At 35.6% G+C, this 25,421-nt stretch overlaps 1 protein-coding gene across 2 annotated transcripts in view; it reads right to left on the bottom strand.

The window, feature by feature from the left end:
* The window catches only part of KIDINS220 (kinase D interacting substrate 220), a 74,854-nt gene that overhangs the window by 5,476 nt on the left and 43,957 nt on the right, over nt 1–25,421 (bottom strand). Inside the window, exons 23-27 of one of the 2 annotated variants that reach the window (XM_031052662.2) lie at nt 16,421–16,599; nt 14,881–15,107; nt 10,187–10,297; nt 2,361–2,501; nt 606–704 (exon numbers count right to left, since the gene is read on the bottom strand). In XM_031052662.2, coding sequence (XP_030908522.2) covers nt 606–704; nt 2,361–2,501; nt 10,187–10,297; nt 14,881–15,107; nt 16,421–16,599 — 757 coding nt within the window. The remainder of the gene's footprint in view (nt 1–605; nt 705–2,360; nt 2,502–10,186; nt 10,298–14,880; nt 15,108–16,420; nt 16,600–25,421) is intronic. The other variant, XM_031052663.2, reaches the window with a different exon arrangement.

Raw genomic sequence — 25,421 nt, 5'->3', positions numbered from 1 at the left:
ACTGAGGGGAGAGAAATGGGGGAAATTAGGTATCTATATATATGCTTCAATAATAGCATGTGATGCAGCATACTCACATTATAAAATATGTGTCAATTGAATATTGTACATTTATCTCATTGGCTTGACACTTAGCTTCAGTTTCCCTAAAACTCATGCTTAAGCAGCTGTGTGCCATGCACCTCACTTGCCTGGCTGTCCTCTTCCTCACACTGATATACTTTGAACTCCCTGACTAACTTTTAACAGAAGGACAGAGGCTTCAAAGAGAATCAAGTTCTGACAATTTCATTAAAATAGGCTAATTGAAGGGAAAAGGGAACTCATACAAGAAAAGCAGATCTTACAGAAAGAGGAGGCAAAACTGCAGAGTTCACAATCAATTAAGATGCAAATCCATAGGCAACCAGTCCTTCATTAAAGTGCTCAAGACAAAAAGACAAAGTAATAAAATAATAAATGCATGCATGTTTTAAGATAATACTTATCACCTTCAAGATGATGATAACAAGAAAGAAACAGGTGGGGGCAGGGGGGAAGAAGCTAAGGTTCATAATGAAAAAGACTAATTGACGATGACCTGATTACTGAAGAGAAAGTCTTACCATGCTCCTGAACAGGTGCCAGTCACCAAAATTCATATTCATTTCTTTTTTCAGTTCATCAATGTTGCACTGAGCCAAGACACGGCCATTTATATTTGCCTAAAACAATAAAACTAAATAATGTAAATTACTGAAACAAGAATTATGGTGTGGCAGTAACAGACTAAAAAGGTAATTAAAATTGGATATATTGATGGGCACTACTAGTGAAATTCCCCAATGTACTCTTTAGTCCAATCCTATATAATAAATACATGCTTTTATAAAAGAATGTTTATTGATGATTGCCAATGGACAAGAAGAACTTGTATGTCATGAAAACATTAGACCCATCACAAAAGTGTACATGAAAAGCAATGCAATTGTGTTCTATAAACAGACATAAGGGAAATAACACATCAGTGGTAGAAATTTTCACAGACAATAAACCACATTCATCTGCTTACATTTATTCAGACTCAGAAGACAAATGGACTGCAGACACCCAAGTATCTGAAGGTAATAACACAGTTATGTCCCAGGTACCATCTGACCCCTGGCTTGAGGCATCAAAGATCAAGTACTACCTCCCATCAAGTTCACTCCCTGCATAAATGCAGGCTTACAATCCTCCCATCACCAGGGATACCTGGGGACAGAAGACTAGACTTTATCATCATTCAGAGGTCAACATGGAAGTGCCTAAACACCATTTATGTCAGACATGTTTATATAGTGCTTAACTTTCAGCAGCACCATATTCAATACAGAACCCTTTTTATTATGTAAAAATGATAAGTGTTTATACTGTGCATCAGTGGACAGACAGAATGTAAAAGAGGAACCATGTCTTAGGACAGTAGCCACAAAATGGAAGACCCAAGCTGAGAGCTCTGCTTAGTCTAACAGATCTCAGTGGTTTTGCTCCTATATCCCAGCAGTCTTAATCAAACAGGAACAAGACCAGGCTGAGCCATTTTCATTTCAGTAAGAAATGTAAAAATATAAATAAGAGGCATCTCATTATAGATAACAGATGAGCACACTCTTTTAGTGCTCTAGAGCCACCAAAGCAACTGGATTTTTTTTGCAGCTATACTTACTGAGCTGCAATCTGACATCCTACTTCTTACTTTAAGCAATATCACTGAAGCTTTTGCCTATGATAAACCTGTCTCTTAATCCTTGAATCAACAGCCTCCCTGTATTTTTTAAGATATGATAGGAACCAGGATAAAGCAAGCTCAGCAAAACATTCACTAATGACAACCTTCGTATTTTTCCCTTCTTTCTTTGTGAAAGGAGCACAAAGAACAGTGAAAAAAGTAATAAAGACAAAAATGATTCAGTGTTAATGTCTCTGAAAAATGCAGCAGCAGAAAAATGTGGTAAGAGATAAACGAACAACTTCAATACTCATTTACAAGAGATGTGCAAATTTCTCATGGGGAAAAAGATGTTGCTACCTGGATACAGAACATATTTGCAACCCTATTTAACATGGCAATTTTGAAACTGTTTTCTTGCTTCTTTTCTTACAAGAAGGTCTCATCAGCACTTACATTTCTGGTTTTTCTCCTTGAAAGAGAGCATTTGCTCTGAAAAATATATGCTTGTATTAAATTGTCCTCCAAACTTAGAGCGTGTAGAAGTTAGGATGCTGTTTTGACATCTGATGTGTTTAAATAAGCATTTTCAAGAAAAGAGGCAACTAAATATTTCCATGTTTATCTCCATATTTAGGTACTAAACATGACAATGAAATTCAGCTAATACCTTTTTAATAGTTGCAGAGTACTGAGATAACATGCTTTGGTCCAGACCATCTATCTGCTTTAGCTTCTCACACACAGCTTCCACACTCATTGTGCTCAGAGCCACGTGCGATACTCCTGCAGTCGACCCTGTGCCTGCTCCCTGGAAGAAGTGAGAAAACGTGCACATGAGGTTTGTTAAATACTCAGTACACCCAGAAATTTCACAATCAAGCTGTGTTCAACTACATTTTAAAATAAAGGGATGAGAATAAGAATGCACAGGCATTTTTAATTACTATCAAACTATCTATATACTGGCAAACATTTATTTATAGGTATTTATATGAGGAGAAAAAAACCACAGCATCCTGGGTCCTGCCTATCTGAGAAAATAACTCTCTCAGTATTATTTAAGAAAAGCAGCATAAAAATCAGAATCAGAAATATTAGGTAAGGGTTAATCAATATCAAGTGCACTTTTAATCAGTTTCCCTCTGATTTTAGTATTTAGTTTGGGTTTTGGTGGTTTGCTTTTTGGTTTGTTTGTTTTAATAATACAGACACAATTTCAATTTTCCTGGTTTAGAATCAAAGATGACCTAAACCATAATTCCTCAGTTACTTGGATTCATTGGTTAATTTTAGCAACCTCCATTTTCCAGAGGTTCCTTCAGCTCCATTTATGCAAGATCAGCCAAGAAGCTGTGTACCACAGTACAGAAACACAGAGCAGCACTGCCACTGCCCTCCAAGATGCTATAAGGACGCTTCATACATCTCAAACTTTGGCAAGATTGAGGTAGAAATTATTCACAACTCAGATCTGTAACACAGAAGTTGTCCTCTTAATGTTGCCAGCTTCTGGGAATTTTGGAGAAAGCAAAACAAATGCATCTGTAGGCAGTCAGTATACTAAGACAGTATGTTCTCAAAACACCCCATTCTTCCTGGATGAGGATCTGTGCATTAAGTAGGAGCAAAGTGCAAAGCTCTGAACAGTTATACTAGTGATTCCAAATTCTTAAAAGCAAAATCAGAACCATTTCTATCAGCTATGATATATTTGCATGCCCTCCTCCTGGAAGGACGGTGGCACCCCACTTTTTTCTGAAAGTGAAATTTGGGTTTCAGCACTGTAGGCCATGCACCAAAGCAAGCTCATTTTGGGAAGATGCAAAAGAGCTTCTAACGCTTCAGAACTCATCAGTCACATGCATAAACCCTGGGATGTGAAAGTGCATTTTGACTATCCAGAGTTAAGTTATATATACTCCTGAAATCACCAATGAAGACTGGTTTAATCACAATACTTTTTTTTATTTAATTACTTCATAGTTATTTAATATTTCAGAATATAAATTAATAGATCCAAATATATTGCTTATGAAAACTAAGGATTATCACACAGAATGGCATTAACTATACCTGAGTTTTCTAAACCATGATATTTAAGAAGAATTTATTCAAGTATTACTTCCAAGACAGCAAATCCAAAACCCCACTCTCTACTACCATTTAGCCTCAAAGTTATTTCTAACTTACTGTTATTGGAGATATCTGATCTGGGGAGGTAGGCATGCTCCCCACCTTAGCCATTCTGAGTTTCAAAGTTTAGATGTTATTATGTGTAATTCCTCATAATTTTTCTGCCAGATGTGCTTGTAATAAGACTCAAAACTGGTAAACTATCAACTTCATTCTAGAATATAACAAGAAGCTGTGGGGACTCCAAGCCTTTGCAGACTTGCCTGAAAACAGAACTGGGGAACTCATCTTTGCTCTTTCAACCATTTACATTTTTATTTGATGCCAATTGGATACTAGACAAACATTTTCTGGGTAGGCAGTCTCCCTAAATTACTGCAGAAAAATTAAGCATCATAATGCCATGGCAGTCTAGGCATCTAACTTAGGGGCTTGATACTCCTTCTGAGGACAAGGCAGTTTCAGATTCTGCAATTCTTCCCTAGTTAGGTGCCTGCGATATCTAACTAGTTATCATATTAAGCATCTAAAGGAGGAAATGTAGGTCTTAATCTGTTCTGATTTTTAGTACAGCTAAAATCTTTATCATGTTAAAGATATAAGCCAACCATCAAACGAAGATGACAGAACAAAGCTTCATCCAGAAGCTATTTACCATATACTTTTTGAATATACATTTGTATTTTTCCTCAAAAAAAAAAAAACGAACCCTGAGTTTTTCTTCAGAATACCAGTTTTGTCTATTAATTCCCCATAGACATACTATTTACTATTGGTATGAGTTAGATAACACATCAATAAAGAAAAGTTATTAAGTTAATTCAAATCTTAATTATTTTGTGAAAGGAAGCTTATCAACTGAAATAAAGGAAATCATTATAGCTAAAATTACACTGGCACTACTAAAATAAATGATCCCTAAGCAATGTGTGCAAGCAATTGCCTTAGTTCTCTGAATCTGTTAAATACATTATCTATCATGTATCTACAAATAAATGAAAAAAAGTTTTAAACATTTGTAATTCAACAGCTTTCCTTCAGATCATAATATTTTTTACCAGTGAAGAAATCATTCTTTCTGCATGCATTTAGAATTAGTTTAGAAACTTTGCTTTCTGTGTATAAAAAAAAAATACAGAAATGCATTAAAATATTTAGACTATTTTTGTTAGTGTGAACTGTTTGAAATAGATGCACATTAATCCAAATCATTCTTTATAAAAAGCATTCTCTGAAGAATAAGTAATGTAATAGCTTTAGGGATATTGTCATCATGTAAGTGAATTAAAACTGTACTTAAACTGACACATTTTTCATCCTTAGTGGTTTTGTTAGAGATGCTTAGAGAACATTAGTCTGAAAAGTATTTGCCATGCAAAAGCTAAAAGCAGCTTGTCAAAACAAACCTCAAGGCTAGTAATGAGCATTAGTTTACAGACAGCCCAGCATGAAGTGCCAGTATGATAGCTTCCAAAATGACTCTGAAATAAGGGAATGATAATTTACAGAAAGTGGCTGTACCTGTCTGTTTAACCCAGACTTACACAGCTTCGAGAAAAGGACAAAACAGAATGAAAGGAGAACAACAGCTTAAAGTGACAGCAGAAAGGTTGAAAATATAGATGACGAACTTTGGAGGAAATCAGTGTTAGGGCACAAACGGTATATTTTCATAACATAATGAAACACTTAAGATAGACCTTCAGATGATACATGGAGTATATGCTATACAAATACTATTTTCTTATGAGCAGACTAGTCTGTTTTGTACTTGTAAGAAAACAACACAATGTATTTTGTTTGCATAGAAGTTTTACATTACATTTCTGATGGAAAATCCTGTTTTTAACCAAACATTCTATTTCAAAATCCCATTATACCACCAACGGACCTCAAATAACTTTGAAAACTTTATGCATCAAACCCTGCCAAAAAAAAAAAAAAAAAAAAAAAGGCAAGCAAATCCCTCCCTGCCCTGCCCCACCCCTCCCCCTCCCCATTTTCTACCCAGAACTGAAAAAGTACTCCTTTCAAGAACAAATATGCAAAGCACAAAAACACTACATAAAAGCACCTGGAAAATCCACGCAAGAAAACTCCCATGCCACACATTTTCATTCATGCTCAAATTTCTGAGAGGCACTTCCACTTTCTTAAAAGAGTATTGTATGTGTGTCTATGTTACATGCTCTGGGCCATGTTAGTTCTCATTCAAAGCACACATACTACATCTTAAGTTATTTTATATTCAATGCAGTATGAAAAAAATATTTAAACAAAGTAATTATATTGCAACAAGCTGCATCCTAACAAGTCATAATTAACACAAACTAAAGCACACAATTAGGTTTATGACAGATACTCACTGCTAATGTTAGTTTTAATTTCTAACATAATAGGGAGTACTATGAACATATATTGATAACTCAACCATCCAATGCTAAACTCTTCAGAAGAGCACTCTAGAAGTTTCTGCAGTTCCTGTCAGAAATAACCATTTTTATAGTAAAGCCAGAAGAAATGCATGTTTGTCTCCATCGCAGATATGCAAAGGCTGACATCTTAAGCCAATTTGATTTTTGTTAGTGATTTAAGACAATACCCTAAAATGTCTAATCAAGCCTACTCTCAGTTTAAAGCCATTCCCCATTGTCCTATCACTACATGCCCTTTTAAGAAGCCCCTCTCCAGATTTCTTGTAGGCCCCCTTAAAGTACTGGAAAACTGCTGTAACATCTTGAGCCTTCTCTTCCCCAGGCTGAAGAACCCCAGCTCTCTCAGCCTGTCTTCATAGGACAGGTGCTCCAGCCCACTGACCATTTCTGTGGCCCTCCTCTTGACTTGCTCAAGCAAGTCCATGTTCATCTTGTGTTAGGGGCTCCAGAACTGAATATAGCACTACAGGTGGGATCTCATGAGAGAGGAATAGAGAGGAAAAATCACCTCTCTCAAGGCCACACTGCTTTTGATGCAGCAGGCTTTCTGGGCTGCAAGCATACACTGTTAGCTTATGTTGAGCAACCTATCAACCAACACCCCCACATCCTTCCCCTCAGGGCTGCTCTTAATCCATTCTCCTCCCAGCCAGCAGCTGTGCTTGGGATTGCCCTGACCCAGGTGCAGAACCTTGACATTTATGTTTTGTTCCATTCAGTAAAGAACAGTAAACTACAGTCTAAGACAAGTCTTAACATGAGCAACAGAATACAAATACAGAAGGTGGTGTAAGTCAAATTCTTGATACAGGATGACTGCTCACAAAATATTTCTGATTTCCACTAAGCAAACCTTCACTTATGCCAATTTTACAAGACTAATGATTAAGATCTGAAATTTCAGGACTCAGTCAACTCCAACGTCAGACTGACAAGAACATAGGGCCTTAACTAGATCATGTAACATCCTTGACACAGCTCTGTCAGCTCATGCAGTGATTAGCAATGACGTGCTGTATAAAAAAAATTGATACTCCTGACAAAACTGGTGTTCTGCCCTGCAAGACTTAAATATTCAAAATAATAATTATTCTTTTGTTTACACACAAGTAAAATTGTAATACTTCTGGCTCCTTGCCAGCCTTGAATGACAGGCAGTTTTGATTCTACACGCTCCTCTTGTTTTCAGTCACCAAACCAATTACACATCTTGGTGTTCATTAACTACTTTGTACAGCTTTTTAGTTTATTTCATTACTTTGCATGCCCCAATCCATTTAATAAATAAAAGCTGTATCATTTATATAGTAGCAATGACCCATCAATTAAGAGCTACCTAAATAGCTGGATAAAATTATTGTGCCCATCACCTGTGGATAATCAAAGGTCCCAACCAAATATGACACTGTTTCCTGTCACAGAAATTTCAATAAAGTCTACAAAAGTGGTTTTAGATGTATGAAACCCTGATGAGGCATCATGTCAGGCACACAGAATACCATACCCTTACTAAAAATGCAAAAAGCTTAGATTTACACTGCAGGTTAAATATTCCTAAGTCTTAGAAAAATGTATGATCTGATGTGCTGTGCTATGCAGATTTGACTGTAGTGTAAATTAAATTAAAAAACAGATCTAATAAAATTCTCCATTATCATTATTTCAAACAAAGTTTCTTTTTAGTATTCTAAATCCTGTATTTTCTTACCTACAGCCACTAGACTCCATAACTTACATGAGGCTTTTAAACTACTCTTTGAAACCGCAGCCTATGTGTGCTTAACATATACACTCAGAGCAGCAAATAGAGGAGCAACCAGGAGCCGGTCTGCTGCCGGAGATCATTCACTAGTTTGCCCTGAGACTAAATCTCACTCTTACAGGTTTGTACCCCTTCTCACATTCACTGTTACACACATACTTTAGCCATCATTCTACAACTTTCTCAGGAAGTAGTTACTTTTTCCTCACTGACAAGCTGCAAAGGACTGGAAAGAAAGTGGGATACCGAGATAATGAATCAAACACAGGGGAGGTATCAGCGTCTCCAAAAATGTACTAGAATTAAAAATTACTCCAAAGTCATTCCTTCACATGAGGCAGTTAATGACTTGGGAGAAAGAACTTCAGGGTACATTTTCCATTGCAGCACCCATATGTGGCTGCTCAATGACAGCTATGTGCAGTTAAACACAACTTTAGAATTTGGGGGGGGTGGAGAGGGGGGTTGTTGTTTTGTTTTGTTTTTTTTTTTTTTCACAGCACAACAATGGAAAGACTTTTGTGCAATGGTTTACTTAAAAAAAAATTAGCCAAGCTCAAATTATACCTCTTGCCAACATCTACTGGCAGCAACTATTAGAGAAATAAGGGCAATGATATTAACCTCTTTGTTTTGGTAATAGAACATGATTTTCCACTGATTCCCACAATTAGAGCTCAAACAGATACCCACATAAAGATGACCTCTTTCTGTAAACACTTAGGATAAACCAAAAACAAGTTATGGAAAAGGTAGATGCCAGCATTCTGACTCAAGAATGAGCTTGTGACTGGCAGTTTTATTTTTCTTTCTATTGAGAGTTGCATTATAGTGTGTTAACTGCCATAGCTTTATGTCACCAGAAGTAGCGATCAGTTGACTAAAGTAGAAAAAACATAGTTACTTCTAAAATCTAAGCGCTAAATGACCAGCTGTCATTCTTCACTCTAGCTACCACAACACTCTCCTTACTGCAAGCTCAACCACAGCTACTGAAAAATGTAAGGGGAAATCTACAGGGGAAAAATATACATAAGTGAAATATTAGCTCTTAAATTCATTCACAAACTACATTAGTTTTCAACTACTCTATTTGCTCACCAAAGCCACTGATGCAGTGTTAGTGAACTGCAGTTACGATTAATGCAGACTCATTACTGCTGAAAAAGCAATGAGATGCTAAATTTTCCACACCACATGACTACTCATTTACCATTGAGGGGTCTGTGGGTGAAGGAAGCCCCTCATCAGCATCCTCCTTGATAACATCCTAACAACAACAAAATATCATGGTTTGGGTAAAATGATCAAGGGCTCAACAAAAAATATGAAGCAAACAGTAAATGAGAATGATCTTGAAATACATAATTCAACAGAAACACATTTGTTTTCTTCAAGTGATTAAACATTTTACCACCTTTTAAATAGCTTTACTCGTTGTATCAATATCCTAGAATTAAAGTGATCGACAAGTGAGGCTTTTACTTTTTTAGCTTTCCTCATCTCTTAATTCCATCTGAACAGCCATCTGTTAGTAGAATAAATACTGTTAAATAGGAATTTTATTATTTTATAGGAAGCTAGAAAAGTCTGCTCAGTTTTCCTTTTCAATTGGTGAAGTTGAATTATATGCACTTGCAAAACCAAGCCACAACTGATGCATACTTAAGATAAAATGTATTTTGTTTTACTAAAATGTATTTTGTTTTACTTAAATATTTAAAACATTAATTCTAGCTTTTTACTCCGACCTTCCGATTTCTCATATTCTTTCCAACATTAAAGGATGTAATTTTATCTTCTCTGGATGTTACAGAATTTCTATTATTAAAAAAAATTAAGATAAAAATTACAATATTGCACTGTATCAATTTATTTACAGTTGGTGGCACTTTCATCAAAATATTTTCCTGCCAGTATTACAGGTCATACTCCTCTAATACTGACACTTAGGCGTCAACATTGGTCTTCCTCTGGGAGGAATTTCTAAAGTTAAAACAAAATACATTTTAAGTTACATGTTAATAACACCTTTGTTTAAAATATTTATAATACAGAGCATGTACTTGTCTAATAGTGAATCACCATTAATAACCTTCATTTTCATTACTCACTATATTTATTGTCTAGGTTAGTATTCGAATTATCCTTCAAAATACTTACTAGGCCATTGCTCTGATCTCTGGACAAACTCGTTTTTAGAGGTGGACGTGAGATGAGATGAGAACTGCCAGGGTAATACCTTGGCATGTAAAGATATGGGGCAAAGAATGGCTATGGAAAAAAAAAATGTAACAAAAAAGGGACAAACAATTACACAAATCAAAATGTAGTAATAAAATAAAAATTATTTCAACAAAACACATCCTTTAGTTGAGTTTAATAAAGTGAAAATAGCAATTACTAATAGCTTGCTTTACGTTTTTCATTGAACAGAATTCAATTACAAGCTCTGGAGCAAGTTCTTCAAAATCCCTCAGCAACCAATCCCCTTCTACTCTCCCCATGGGTGCTCTGGCATTTTTCTCTGGAGAAACAGAGTTGGAGTGAATTTGATAGCTACACTACAACATCTATTTTGAATTCAGGCAAAGGATAATTTAAAGACAATTCTGATAATTCTGCTCTTTCTGACATGCTAAACTCAAAATCAGATGCTCAGTAAAACTCAGCATGATTCATAATACCCAAAAGAATTGTTAAAAAAAAAGTGTGATACATAACATCACCACCAGAACTTCACATATTTGTGGTCACCAATCTGAAGGCTTCCACCAATAGCAGATTTTATAAATCTATAAATAGATTTTCATAGCAGACAATATATGAGCTTTGTTTGAAATACCTTAATGCATATTGTTCAATACAAATACCATTTTTAAAGGACAATGTTAATTGTTATAAAACAAATATATAAAAAAGTAAAACATACATTTTCCCCCCACAAATATCAGTAAATTCTTATAATGATTTTTATAACCAGGTACTTTTTTATCCCTTTTTACTAACAAATTTTGAGAAAACAAACACTATCCAAGTTTCCAAAAGTCCCATCAGCATATCAGTATAAAGGGTCCAAACAAGAACATAAAACTTTTAATAGTCACTTCTAGAAGACAGAGATCTCAGCATTTCAAATACACTTCCATTTGAAGAAATGACTCCATATGCTCCAGTCTTTCAAGTGCTAAACCCAAGTGTATAAATACGTTTTCTAAAATTCACATGCTACCCACTGGCATGCAACGAAACGTGTGTGTGTATGTGTGTGCATAGATGCATGAGCACGCATTTGAGAGTTATGAACCTTACAAGTAATGCAGTTAAGAAGTACAAACTGCTTGTCCAATACTGTGAAATTTTGGTTTAACCTGTGAATTTGAATTTTATTTCAAAAATCTAAGATTTTAATGTCCTTATCAATTCTCTTTTAAGGCAATGGACTGAAAAGCAATTGTCTTTAGACTTTAGAAAAAGCAGGATTATAGCGCTCATTGCTTTCAATTCATTGTGCAGTTATGAAAAAAAAAAAAAAAACAAAAACCCCCAAATCTCAAAACTATGTCTGTATTACAGATTTCTGATGCTTCCATATGCAGCATTTTCAAAACTGCATTTTCCAGCTATTTAACAAAACAGAATGTATTATTTGGCTTGTGTTTCTGCACATGACAAGATTCTGATTAGCCCACTGCACCACATTCAGTATAAAGAACTTTACGACTCGAGGGTCAATCTTTGAGGAATGAGTACAATTTGTGGAAATAGTCCACTTCAGATTGGTCAATAGGAACTAAAAGACCTCTGCATTCAGAAGCAGCTAGAAATGAACTGAGAAATTCAAGTTTAACTTCTGCATACCGCAATTACTTAGATGGCATATGCTGCAACTATGAGCGATTTATGGAAAATACAAATGATTCTATATCCTTAGCTGCTAAAGGGAGTCTCTCTGCACAATTTCACACAATTACCCACAAAAATTTCATATGCTTTTACAACATATGAAATTACACAATATGCATCGTAACCATTAGCCTAAATGGGGAAGCTTGTTTTTTTTAAATAGTTAGAAGAACCAATACCTAGCCTTTGCCTTACAGTTACTGGTTAACATAGGGATGGTTCAGAAAATTCACAGATGTAAAATTATTTCACTGCCAAAAGGCACAGATTCTATGGTATATTCTGGAAATTAAAATCTCTTCAGAAAAAGTTCTAGAGTATTATTTCTAGAGTAATTTAATACTCAGTTTTCCACTAACAGCTTAAACTGCGTGGAAAACCCCCAAGCACGAAATACTTAATGATCATACTGCATTGGAGTGCCTAGCTCTCACTGCAAAGCCTATCCTCTGAAACACGTAGCGAGCACCTGTTTGGTGGTTGCGAGCCATCAAACTACAAAGCAATGAAAAAATATTTGGCCAATAGGCAATTACCCCACAATTCTTTCATAATTTCTAACTATGCCTCGAGCCCACTTCAGCTGCTCCACTGTTTCCCAACTGTGGGATTAATTCTCTGTTATAGGCTTAAACTCTACAGACTCAATCTTCATTTGAAGTACAGATATCACGAAAACAAAAGATCAATATAAACACATGTTGAGCATAAACCAGTGCAGAACTGTTCTCCAAATCTGCAAACAGGCTATAAAATGTAAGCGTGGTGTTTATTATTTTTCCAAGACATCAAAGAATTTGCTCAATTTGGTCCTCTTCTGGAAAAAAAAAAAGAAGTCTTCACACACCAGAATTTCTAGTTCCCACCCAGGAAATCCCACTTAGACTTGCCTACTGCTCTGATCTTCCCCGTAAGAAATATGATCTCCACAAAGATCCATGATAGTAGTGATTTTGAAAAGCTGAACTTGAATCCAGCTTGTTGCCAGGCCATTAGACAGTGGTAAAATGTGCATGTCCAGTATAGTCCTATACTGAGAGCCAAAGTGCCAAGCTGAAGAGCTGGTAAATAAGACTATTATATTTCTTTCACAGCTATAGAGGGAGAATGGGGTTTTAACCAAATATCAACAAATTCTGTCACTGGAATCCAAGGTAAGAACATCTAAAGAACAAAGGAGAAACATACATACATAAAAAAATAATTGTATTTCCTAAAAATATGCAGTTATTTTCCCCAGCAGCTCAAAGGCTTTTTTCTTAAGTACAAACTAATGCTTAAAGACAGCAGGACAGGAACCACTTACTGGTCAGAATAAGGCATCTATCCCCAGAACTCAGAGCATTTTTGCATAAGACCTCAGGCATTTCCACAGAAGCATTTGAACCTATTATGTCATGTCATACAGGTATATGACCAACAATACATCTCTCAGAAACTTCTACTGCAGAGAACATACTCTTCAGTTGCTGTTCTTTTTATAAACACCACTGAAGGAAACAGCCTTTCAGTCTGTATTTCCTACTATCACCTAGTTTTCATCACTTATCTCAGTATGTGGCATGTATGACAGTACCTTTATGACCTCAAGGTAACAAATACAGCTCTTTGTCCACATTTGAAAGTGTGAAACACTACAACCAATTATACCTTAGAAGGGCAGTATAAAATTTCAAAGACAAAGGCCAAACCAGAAGTATTTTAGTCTTCATCAGGCAAAAAAAAAAAAGCATGCCTGTAAGCTTGTGTATGCACTTGGTACAAACAACCTGACTGGAAGAACAGCTTATGACTCACCAATAACTGCTTCTGTAATGCTTATTAGAGCCAAAAACCCATACAAGTTTCAACAACATATCACCCCATACTTGTCATGTACAGTAACACAGGCACAAAAACACAGCTACCACACAGTACCTGCATTCTGTACAACACCTACTTTAAAAATCTGAGCTAACATCAGCATAAAGATTTGTGTGGCAAGCATTTATCAGTGCTGGACTACAAAGTGTATGCCTCAAAGTTATTTTCACCAAACCGTATATTACCAATATATTGAAGGTACAGAAGAATAATTTTAGAACAGATGACTTAAAAAGCTTTGTGCTATGTGTACTCTTTTCTGCCTTGGTTAACAAACACTGATTTAGGAATAACTCTGTTTTCTTTCCAGCTTATTAACTTAAATATATACCTATGGTTAAATCTACTTAAGTTGAGACCACTTCCCGTACACAGAAGTAAACTATGACTTTTATCAGCTTCCTACTTTTTTTCCCCCTGATAGGACTGCAGAAAAAAAAAAGTAAAAAAAAAAAAAGTGTAAAAATACTGCATATATCCCACAAAAATAGAAAGTTTAGACTCAATCCGATTACACAGTGAGAATTTTCAAGCGAGCCATGTCCAGGACTTTGTTTTCAGAGACTCACAAATAGCTCAGAAATGTACTTTTAATGCAATTTTTGTTAATTGCTTTAAACTAGTGCAATATTGGTTTAGGGAAAATATCCCAGAATAACTTTAAAAAGAGTCAAAAGGGAAGACAGACATACATTCGTGTGATGTAGGCCCCCACTTGAGTTTCTCTATGTTCTAACCAAAGTCACCAAGAAAAAGCCAGGATCCCTTCCAATGTCTGTGAGCAACTATGTGAACAATTGAGCACAGTTCACCCCACAAAAATCAAAGAAAAAACTCCAACCTGCTATATCCTACAAGTGAGCCGAGTGTCTCAAAATGACTGACCATTTTTCCCCATAGTAATTTGTTTTTCTGGTGCAGTTCACCACATTTCTCCCCTACATTACAGTACAGTGAAATTTACCAACTTTCGGACTTTTCTCCATGCCTAAATAAACCCTGCATACGTCTTTTACTATTTTATAAATGACATCTACAGTATTACTAGATTAAATCAAAAGAATATTAATTGGTTCTCAATTATTTACCCGATTGTAAAATGGATGCTGAGGTCCCGTCATACCACTATAGTAACTGCTGTGAGGTTGAGGTGATAAAACTCCACTATTGAAAGGTCCATTGAAAGAGGTTGTAGAAGAGCAAGCTGAGGAAGGCTGACTGAACAGAGAAGTCGCTCTAGCAGGTGCCTCGTGTAAAGGCAATGTGGGATAAGGAAGTCCTCCAATATTCATTTGATCTCTTGCAGCACGAACATCTGAAAAAAGGTAAGAGAAAGAGCTTTTGCTTTAAGTATTTGTAAAAGTCTTGATTTGTCTGCCAATTCATTGCAGTACATTTTTGTGTATTTAACTCCAATCAGAACTCATCAAGTAGAACGTCAAATGCCATTCGTTGATTTCTCTTGAGGATCACATTTACACAGAAAGCTTTAGGAGACTTAGGACAATTTATAGCATAAATTTATGTAGCATATTAAACACTTCTGAACATTCCCTCTCAGAGAGAACATGTTACAAATTCCAACCCAAATAGGAGGAAATGCAGGAATACATCACCCTAAGTATGTCTCTGATGTGATAGTCACACCTGTACTGTTTCTGTAGAGATTAACAAGACAGAGCTTGTGAGTGAAGTCAGGCTACCCCATGGCAGTTATCAAGTTCAGAGAAGGAAGCTGAATAAAGTAACAAAACAGATTCCAGCTGAGGACTAAAGAAAAGTGTCATGACAGAAAAGACAGGCAAAAAGAATCATTAATTCCATAATTCCGTTCCCACCTAGAATACTGACTTGACTCATAAGAATCCTATTTTAAATTTTGTCTTCATTGCTTTAGCATCTCTTAACAGGCAGAAATGTTAGGATGCTTTACCCTTACTCTAGAGGCAACTGCAATCTCTAAGATCAGACAAGAAGTGCCACAGCATGCGTCACATCAATCCACAACAGCAGTGAGTGCTCAGAATATTTACTGCTGAGCAAAGTGCTTTTCTGCAGAATAGCACATAGTTGAACCTGAATGTATTTTTGAGAATACAAGCAAGCACAGAGAACTGTGTAACAATCACTGCACAATGAAAAACACACTAGGATGAATCTAAATATAATACTATAGCAGACAAAAAAGTAACTCACAGGTACCAACTGCATGGGTATCTAGTAAAATATACATCCAAATGGAGATGTTCCACTTTGTTTCATTGGCTTAGGTTCTACAGGATCTTACTGGTGCTATTCAAAATTGTAAACAAAGATCTGGAAGCCAACTTGCATCTGTACTACTAAAATATCACTGTGTGTATTGGTTTCCTCCATCTGCTAAAGCAGTCTTCAAATCAAAAAGAATGAATTCCTGCTCCAAAAGAGAAGCTTTAGTCTAAGTATGATCTGGCCTTTACAGTAAAGCTACTAAGTGAAACTGAATGGTCCGTTACTGAAGTCAAATCAGACAATCCACCGGTCTGATTTGATGAACAAATCAGGATCCTGTGTAACATGCAAAGTAGCTCTACCTAAAATGAAAAGAAATAATAATGTCATTTCCCACTTATTTGAGAGGGTACTCACCTGCAATAATTTCTCGTAGCTTGGGATCTAAGTTTACAGTACATGGCAAAAATGTTCTTACATCACGTGCCACAAGAACAGGTGTTCGTGAAGATAAAAACACTTCAAAGTTCCGTATATCTCCATCAATTTCAAGTAGAGGTTCAACATCTTTAGTTGTAGGGATATTCTTTGAAATTCTGGGGAAAAAATTACATACAACAAATGAGATTTATTACAGTATGACTTCCATTTGCATAGTGATACTGAAGGGTGAAATACTAGCCCACACTTGCATCCATTCTCTGTTCTCTAGAAAATGAACAGAACCATAATGAGCTGCACTGTCTGCACTAAGGACAATGTAACACTTTTTAACATGCAAAAAAATCTCAAACTGCTAAGTAATCTGACCTGATTGCTTCAGAGAAATCTCAAAGAAGCCATACTGAAGACTGAATTCAGATCGAGAATTTATATATCAGCAACATCAAATCTATATAAGGGGAAGTTAACATCTGTCAACATTAACTTCCTACATCCATTCAAATTCTGATACTCCAACCAGAAATTCCATGTTAAAAAAAATCCCAGCCTTAAACTAACACTTCTTGTAACAGGAACACCCAGGCACCTTAAAGATTCATTAGAACACAACTGTGCATGATTTCATGGTAAGAAGTGGAAAACCAGCTGTCTGCTTACAAGTTACCTTCTGAGACAAGAAGCCACTCATAGAGAACAACAAAAGCAAGGGACATGATCAATGTAAGGGACTGCTGATACATTATAACTTGTCACGCAATGGTGGAGGTTTTTTGTAAGCAGTATTATAAAGGAGAGTTTTAGGAAGGTACAAGGAAAAGGATTAAATGTTAGCCTTGTGGAAGTTTATGAAAAGCTCCTACCAAATACAACTGATGAAGCCTGACATAGTGGGTCAGATGGACCTACATTATTTGACATGTCACCTCACACCATGATGACTGGTATCTCACCTGATACTAAATGAGAAATTATAAACTAAATAAAAAATGAAAAAATTTTTCTCACTCCTAGTACAATAAAAATGGGAACAGTGAAAGAATGCACTAAGAATGGTTGACATGGTTATAGTAATGACTATAAAGTGACTATGACAGCACTCTAAATGGATACCAGTGAAGTAACAAGGCTGTATTTAAAGTCAAAATAAAAAAGTGCTATGAGAAAAACAAAACAAAAACTTTATATAAATATAAAATTAATGATGCACCTCACTAATTAATGGTTTTCCCCAAAGACACATTATGATTGCAGTTCCATGAAAAGTGGAAAGGGGTGACTCAGCATAGACACACTGACTGCTCTTTGAGCTGCTGTAACTTGCTAAGAAGTTAGCATAGCACAAAGAGTCTTCTCCAATTACTGGATAATTAAAGCAGCTGCTAGTGCTGTCATGGGGGAAAGGACTGCACTGATGCATGGATAGAGGGAGGAAGGAGCCCCTCATGGACACTCAGTAATGTATCGAAGTGCAACCAAGAATCTCTTACATTAAATAAATACATTCTGATGTGCTCATGGAGAGAAACAAAAAAAAAATCTGGTTGTAATTCAATTGTATTTTTAATACAGCTAATGAACTAAGTCCATCATTAGCTAAACAACCTTACCTTGTTTCACAATTTGTTAGCTTTTTGAAAGCAACCATCTTTTATCTTTATTTTTAGATTCTCCGTAAAAAGTAGAATTTTATGTACCATGGGATTACTTCAGAGACAGCACTTGCAGAATTACACAGAATATTTAGCATTTAATGTTAAAAGAAAGAAAATAATTGAGGATTAACAGGATCAAGGCTAGGTATTTGAAGTAAGTGCAACTCTTCCACTTTAAAAATGTATTTTAACTGTGTGTTAATATTTTGATCTGATCTTTTAGGACAGTCTTGCCCAATACTAAAAGTAGAATTAATAAATTTCTATAAGTTATACCAGAAAATATTTAAACGGACCATGTACATAACAGATGGAGGATACTGCCATACAATGTTGTCATTAGCACCATCTATGAGTAACTTTATTCACAATGAGATGTTATTTCTACAGCATTGGAAAATGTAACAAATATAACGCATAAAAGGAAGTGTAGCTTATTCTAACAAAGGTTCTGATCTTATAAATCATTATGTCATCCAGATGGCAGTGGGATTATCCACTCTAGGGAAGTTATTAAGACTTCACAGGCATCAGCCTTAACAGAATAAAAGGTGGTGCTTCTGTAAGAAGACAAACTTGACACCCATAAGTAGGTTAGTTTCAAAGAACAGAAATCAAAACCAGTTTGTTTGCCACCATTGCTTAAAGAAATCTAATTGGAGCTAAAAGTGGTCCTCACCTCAAGGAGTGAATGGTAAAAAAAAAAAAGAAAAGAAAAAAAAAGAACATTGGCAGAATCAAAGTAAACCTTGTACACTCAACAGAATCTGAGAATCCCACATTTCACATTAATATTAGCTACCTCCTAGGTTTATTTTGTCTTACAGAAAACTGTGACTAAACTGACTGCAAATGTGTATGATTTTATTCAAACATCAGAAATGTAAAAAAAACCCCAAACCCACAAATACACACTTTAGTTATATATATTTACTGTGAGTATTCCAGACAAGTGTTCAATACTGGCATAATTAAAATTAAGTCACTTTTTAAGTCAGGAACTGAAGAGTTAAAGAGTGGCCTACTTCAACACTTAAATCTACAAAATAAAAAGCCAAAAGAGAATGTGACATAGATTTAAATAAAACACACAGCTGATGAATCACATGAAACAAATTAGCTGAATTTTAATGCCAGCTCTACTTAAGTCTGAATGCGAACAGTGTTCTGAATACGATGAACAAAGCTACTGTTCAGAAGCCAATAGCCCACTGCTGGTGTGCAGATTGAAGTCTCTATTCTAACCTCCTGAGCTCAATGTCTTAAACTACGCCTTTGAAAGAAATATTTATGTAAATGATAATCTTTTGGCAAAGAGCCACAAGAATCATATGTGCCTGTCCTTCTCAGATAAAAAATTAAAAGGTTAGCATGTAAATTACTTTAGGAGCTACTTTTCTAAAATATAAGCACGTTGATCTAAAAATAAGCACTGTGAACACCCTATTCTCATTTTGGGACTAGATTTTCCTGAGGCAGAATTATTCCTTAAATCAGAAATACCAAAAACTCTCAGTGTTAGAGTGTCTGTTTCCATGAAAAACTACTTGCATTCAAAAGGAATGAGCCCAAACCAGAACATTACATTGACAGAAGAGAACCTTAAAAATTCATTCTACTATTTGGCACATGTCCTTTCCATGAGCAGCTAAAATTAAAACATGCTTTCTGTGTGGATTAAGTTATATTCCAACAATGATGGATTATTTCTGTGTTCTTTTTCCTCAGATAAAAATAATTTAGTGTAAGTACATACACATAATCTTCCATTCAAGTGACTAAATTTGTTCTAAATGCTTTCTAGTTTATGTTCACCTTGCACTTCTATGACTGACTTGGAAAATAACCACCATGGTCCAAGAGTGGCCCCAGCACTAAATGTTGCCAGCACAGCTTAGAGGATGCTTGTATGTGACACAGTTTACCTATTCACCACCTACTGTAGGAGATGGTTGCTACCACATGATGCAGTCCTCCATCACTCGACCCGGTGATGGTAAAATGGATGTAGCACAGAATCACAGAATCATATCAACTACCTTCATCTGCTCACTGAGGGTACAGCCTCTTGACTCACTGACTTGACCTCCTGGCTTGAGCTAAAATGTGCCTTGTGGCTACAAACTACTGGGCTGTTTGCTGTCTCTGGTTACTGTCCCTAAACCTGCTCTGATTTTCCTGTTTGACTGCTGTAGGACTGCATCCCTTGCTAGCAAGGACAACACCCTGCCTGTCTTGCTGTTGTCCTCAGTTCCCAGCTTCCCTTCTCTCATGGAGCAGCCTGCCCTGCAGTCTTCTCTCCAAGTCCTCATACTCTGAAGGGCCATTCTCCCTGCTTTTTCCAAACCTCTCTCCCTGAATGAAAAAGCGAAGAAATTCTACAAATTACTCTTTGCAAACCTAAATAAATTTTTCCCCCTAATGTGTTTTACAGGAGCAAGTAACTACGTGGACAAGAGTCATTTAACTTTTGCACTCCATAAAAAGCAACAGACCTAATTAATGGTTATTAAATAACAAAGCAACAGAAGGCATAAGCATGTAGGGATGTTTTATATATCATACACCTTTTCATTTTTTCTTTCAATACAGTTGAAGACAAAAATGTTGCTTAAAATAATGAAATAATGTCTCATTAAAAACTACACAAAACCGTATTTTCTAAAAGTTTGATACTGAGAAACAGAAAACTAAAAAATCTGGGCCAAATATTAACAGTACAGTGCTTTGCTCTGAAGTTACTTACCTCTTTTCATGTCTGTCAGTATAGTGACAGTGCATCTTCATGCATAAGCGTGCATTTTTTTCTGGACTAAAAGCTCTCACACAAAACACTCCAGAAAATTTGCAGCACTATCAATATATCAAGAATAGTGCTGCAAACACTGTTTCAAACTGAAATTTCCAACAGATTATTTGAAAAAGAGTATTTTCTTATGTACACACTTGTATAAAGGTAGGAATGAAAAGTCATCACACGCTCAATATTAAAACATAAGGGAATCAATGTTTTATCTTAATAAAGACCAAAGAAAAGAAACCTATAGTTTGATATATCTATCTAGACAAAATTAGAAACCCCTCAGTGCACACTGAGCCGCAGAGACTTCACTGAACAGATGCAACAGCTATCTATCTAAAAACTCCTATTAGCATAGGTATCCAGGAAAGCTTGCTCTGCAAAACTGACTCTGTGCATTCAAGTTATAGCAGATAAAGCATTTCTTCTGAGTATTCCTGCTTTTGATCATTTCAGAAAGAAAAACCATTCTGATCTTTAAAATACTGGTATTTATTAAACTAATCTCCCACACCCAGTATGAGGTACTGTCACTGAGCCATATTAAAAAGGCCTACTTTTAATGCATTTTCCAGAATACACCCTACACTGGCATTCTTTATAATTAAAAGAAGTGTTAATACAGTTACAAATGCTTGGATTCCTTCACAGCTCTGCAGTGCTATTTGCATTACAGAAGGCAAAAGAATTAAAAAAAATACTATTTATTACACAGACAGAAAAAGCAGCAAAACAGAGTAGCACAGAAGAATCTAACACTGCTCAAGGGTGCTTTGTAAACAAAAAAGTAATTATGTCCCACAAACTGACAAGCCCAACAAGATCATTCACACAAGTGAAGTACAAGAATACTGTATTATTGTTTTGGTATTTCATCACTGAACGTCAGTTACAAAGCTACTTTATGGCTCTATGCAGGAATTCTTTTATTCAGTACTCCCATCTGTAGGACTTCAGAAATTCAGCCAGTATATGCAGGTCCTCTAGCATCAGAAACGGCCGTAGTTCACACAAGTCTCCAGCACAAGATTCTTTTCTGTGGTATTTTACGGCAAACAGGTAAACCTCGAGGCCTTCTCCAAAAGTCCATGGCAAGCACTTCACTAACAGAAGCATGAATTCTACTTGTCAGAGTAAGTCAAAGACTAATCTGTGTTGCAAATGCAAAACAGAAATGGAAGGTAAAAGGTACAACTGCTATACTACATTAGCTTTAATAGGTTAATAACAAAAAATCAAGTCAACCAGTACCAAAGACATATTACTTCCTCTATACAGCATTTGAGATACTTGATCTATTCTTTACCTTGCTTGCTGAAGCAGCTTCTTTTGACAAAGTTGACCTAATGAGACAATTTTATGTATGCACACAGGACCAAGTCATTGCAAGAATACTAGAGCATCAGCTTCCAAAAGAATCTGATACTGCATGCTACTGCTCAGTGGTAGGCTTTTATGGCAATATGAGATACTGGTCTTTTCTGAATACAAAGCAAGAATTTTATCTCCTTTTTTTTTTTTTCCTGAGAGGTAGATTATATTGCATTTATCATGGGGTAACAGCCAGGATATGGACCACTAGCAGTATGTAGCCAAGAGATACATTTCCAGCTCATTATCTTACCTGACAATGTTTTCCCTCATTCTCACGTTTTGAATAAATATTCTACTTTTGACAAAAAACATTCAGCAGACACAAAAAGCCACCATCTCTAATTTTATTTCCCAATTTCATCAATTCCCTACAAGCACACAAGTCTCATGAATTGACTTACAGAGGTTACAGGCTACTTCCCTGAAACTGTTCATAGTGTTGCTAAAATTAAAGTTTCTGTGTTCTACCCTAAACTAGTATCAACCAGTGGTGCTTGAAGGGATTTGAAATAGGCCCAGGAGCATTTTTAAGAGATGCCGTTAATGCACATTAACTATACTGTAAGCATTTAAACCTGTCTGGAACATTTTGTAGAAATATTACTATCTGTATTACAAAGGTAACTAAAAAAAGCTACAAATATTTCTCTGTCTTGTTATGGTTAGCTTTTGTTTCAATCCTTTTTTTCCTCCCTAATACCTTTCCATCTGAACTTCCTTCTTACTTGTCATGCCCTCTGGTATTCTTTTTACTTCTCTTTTATGCCTTGCCTCATGTAGGTCTACTTAGCAGACAGTTGGGCAACAACCCCCTACTCCCAGACTGGTATGTTACCTTTTAATGTTGAGACCATGCTATTAGCACAGTAAGAAACATAATAATTTTATGTGCCTTACATTTAAAGTAGGAGGCAATAAAAGGAAACTGGAAGACAAAAAAGCAGGTTAAATATTTAGAAGCAATGCCTCACTGTGAGGTCTACAAGAATATTAAATTGTCTACTTAGAGGAAGTGATTTATTTAAACCTGGCCTGGGCAAAAGATGATTGCAGAGAACATTATAACCAGAGTGATGAATGTGGCACCTTCCATAGCTTTTTCATTTCTATAATCACTAAAGAGCTACACTTCTTAAATTAATACATCAATAGATTTTATACAACTTGCAAATCCCTCAAAAGTTAATTTCAACCTTTTTATTAAAAGGTATTTAAACAGTGTCAAAACTGGAATTAACATAATAACCTTCCAAAAAGTTACATTTCAAATGATCTTGCTCAATTTTAACACTGCTGGAGATTTGCTGAAAACATGTAACATACTTTTTAAAAAGAATAATTTAATAGATACTCGTCTAAAGCACTGTAATGAAAAAGTAGACAGATAATGCTTATCTTCAGTTTTTATTTTACTTCTTTTCTTCTTTCTTATGTATATTAACAAAAAAACCTCAAATGATTTAAACAAAAGCTTTTAGCTCAACACATAATTGCAACAAAATTACAATAATTGTACCAATTAAAATAATCCTGAATGAACAGTTTGTCATCTTAATGTTCCAATGGTTTATAGAAGGATCTACTTAATTAGCTGAAATTGCTTTCCAATGTTAGTATCAAATGTCATTTGTTAAAAGTTGAACGATTTCGAAAATAATTTAACAAAGCAATTTTACTAAACACCAAGAACCAACATTTTCTTTTCAGCTGAATAAAGCAAGCAGATGTGTCATCAAATTGCTATAAAAATAAATGAGCCTTTATATGGGGAAAAAATAAATTTTACTACTAGTGCTACAGAATCCTATTTTCTGATTTTTATGAAATAATTTTTTTAATAAAATAATTTCCTATCATGTATACCTTGATATTTTTAGTACTCTGTAACTACACCTTTTTAAATTGAAGCAGGAAACAATGAAGTAGAAATATTCAACTGTATGTGAAACAGAAAAATGTTTTAACCTAAGTGATTTCCTAATTTGATTCACCATGGGCGTATAACACGAAAGACCTGAACTTATCAGTAAAACAGCCACCAACGAAACCACACGACAGAACTCCAAATCTACAGGTTATTAACTGCTGTTCCACTTCAAGCTAAAGTAGTTTTTACCAGTTTAATTTGAAAAAGTAAAAAATAAGAAATGGAGGATGAGTTGTCTGGTAACCTGAAATTAAGTATTTCTCTGGTTACCATTGCTAGAAGTAACTCTTTCTGTGGTTGCTTCCTAGAAAAATTAACTTCATTAGAAAGATCAGAGAAAAAGCAAAGCAAAATTACATACCAGTGCTGAAAATGGAAAGACAACATCTAGAACTAAAGAAATTAAGAAATACCAGCACTTTCCATCACTGATCAATCAGAGTAGATGTCTTTCACAAATTATTCCTTATACTGGTGTAAGTTGCAAAATCGTTAAAAAAAAAAAAAAAACTGAGCTGTGGCTATCTGAGATCCTTTAGTTCATACACAAAAAAAGAATCCTGAAGAAAAGAAAGCTATTACGTTATTCTTCTATTTGGTGTGTTCTGTCTTGGCACGTCATTTTGCCATCCATCATAGGTAGCCATGCATACATATGTGGACAAATGCTTTACTGCAGAGGTTAAATTAAGCCCAAGTGATGGATAAATTATATGTTGCTAAGTTTTAAATAATGGTTACTTACAAGTCTGAGGAAACCACAACCTTTTTCTCATCCTGGAATATATGATCTACTTTAAAAAAAAATAAAATCTAAGAGTTAAGATTCCTTATTTCCATAGTTTCCGTTAGCTTCCCAAAAAGCATGTTTTCGAGGAGATTAAGTGTAAGTGGGGATTCTAATCTGAATGGACGGCTCATGAGAGTTTCTTCTATCCTGAGCTAAGCTCTCATGTTCTAATATTTTGAATGAGTATGTAAGAATAGTCATGTCACAGAAATTCAGGGACCAGCAACTATTGGCTGATATCCTCACAAAGGATTGATAAACTGTCTTAATGCATCAGTTTGAGCAAAGCCTGGGCAGAGAATGACAGGTAGGACTGTTCCTCATGGTATCTAGCACAACAAGCAGAGTAACGTCAGAACTAACCTTTCTCACAGCTTTGCCAGGTAATGGCTAGAATTATATTCAGAAATACACGGAATCTAAATCCTAAT

This window comes from Melopsittacus undulatus, chromosome 3, assembly GCF_012275295.1.
Source record: "Melopsittacus undulatus isolate bMelUnd1 chromosome 3, bMelUnd1.mat.Z, whole genome shotgun sequence".
Lineage (NCBI taxonomy): Eukaryota > Metazoa > Chordata > Aves > Psittaciformes > Psittaculidae > Melopsittacus > Melopsittacus undulatus.
Note: the sequence above shows the minus strand (reverse complement) of the source record. Positions and strands in the feature narration are given on the sequence as shown.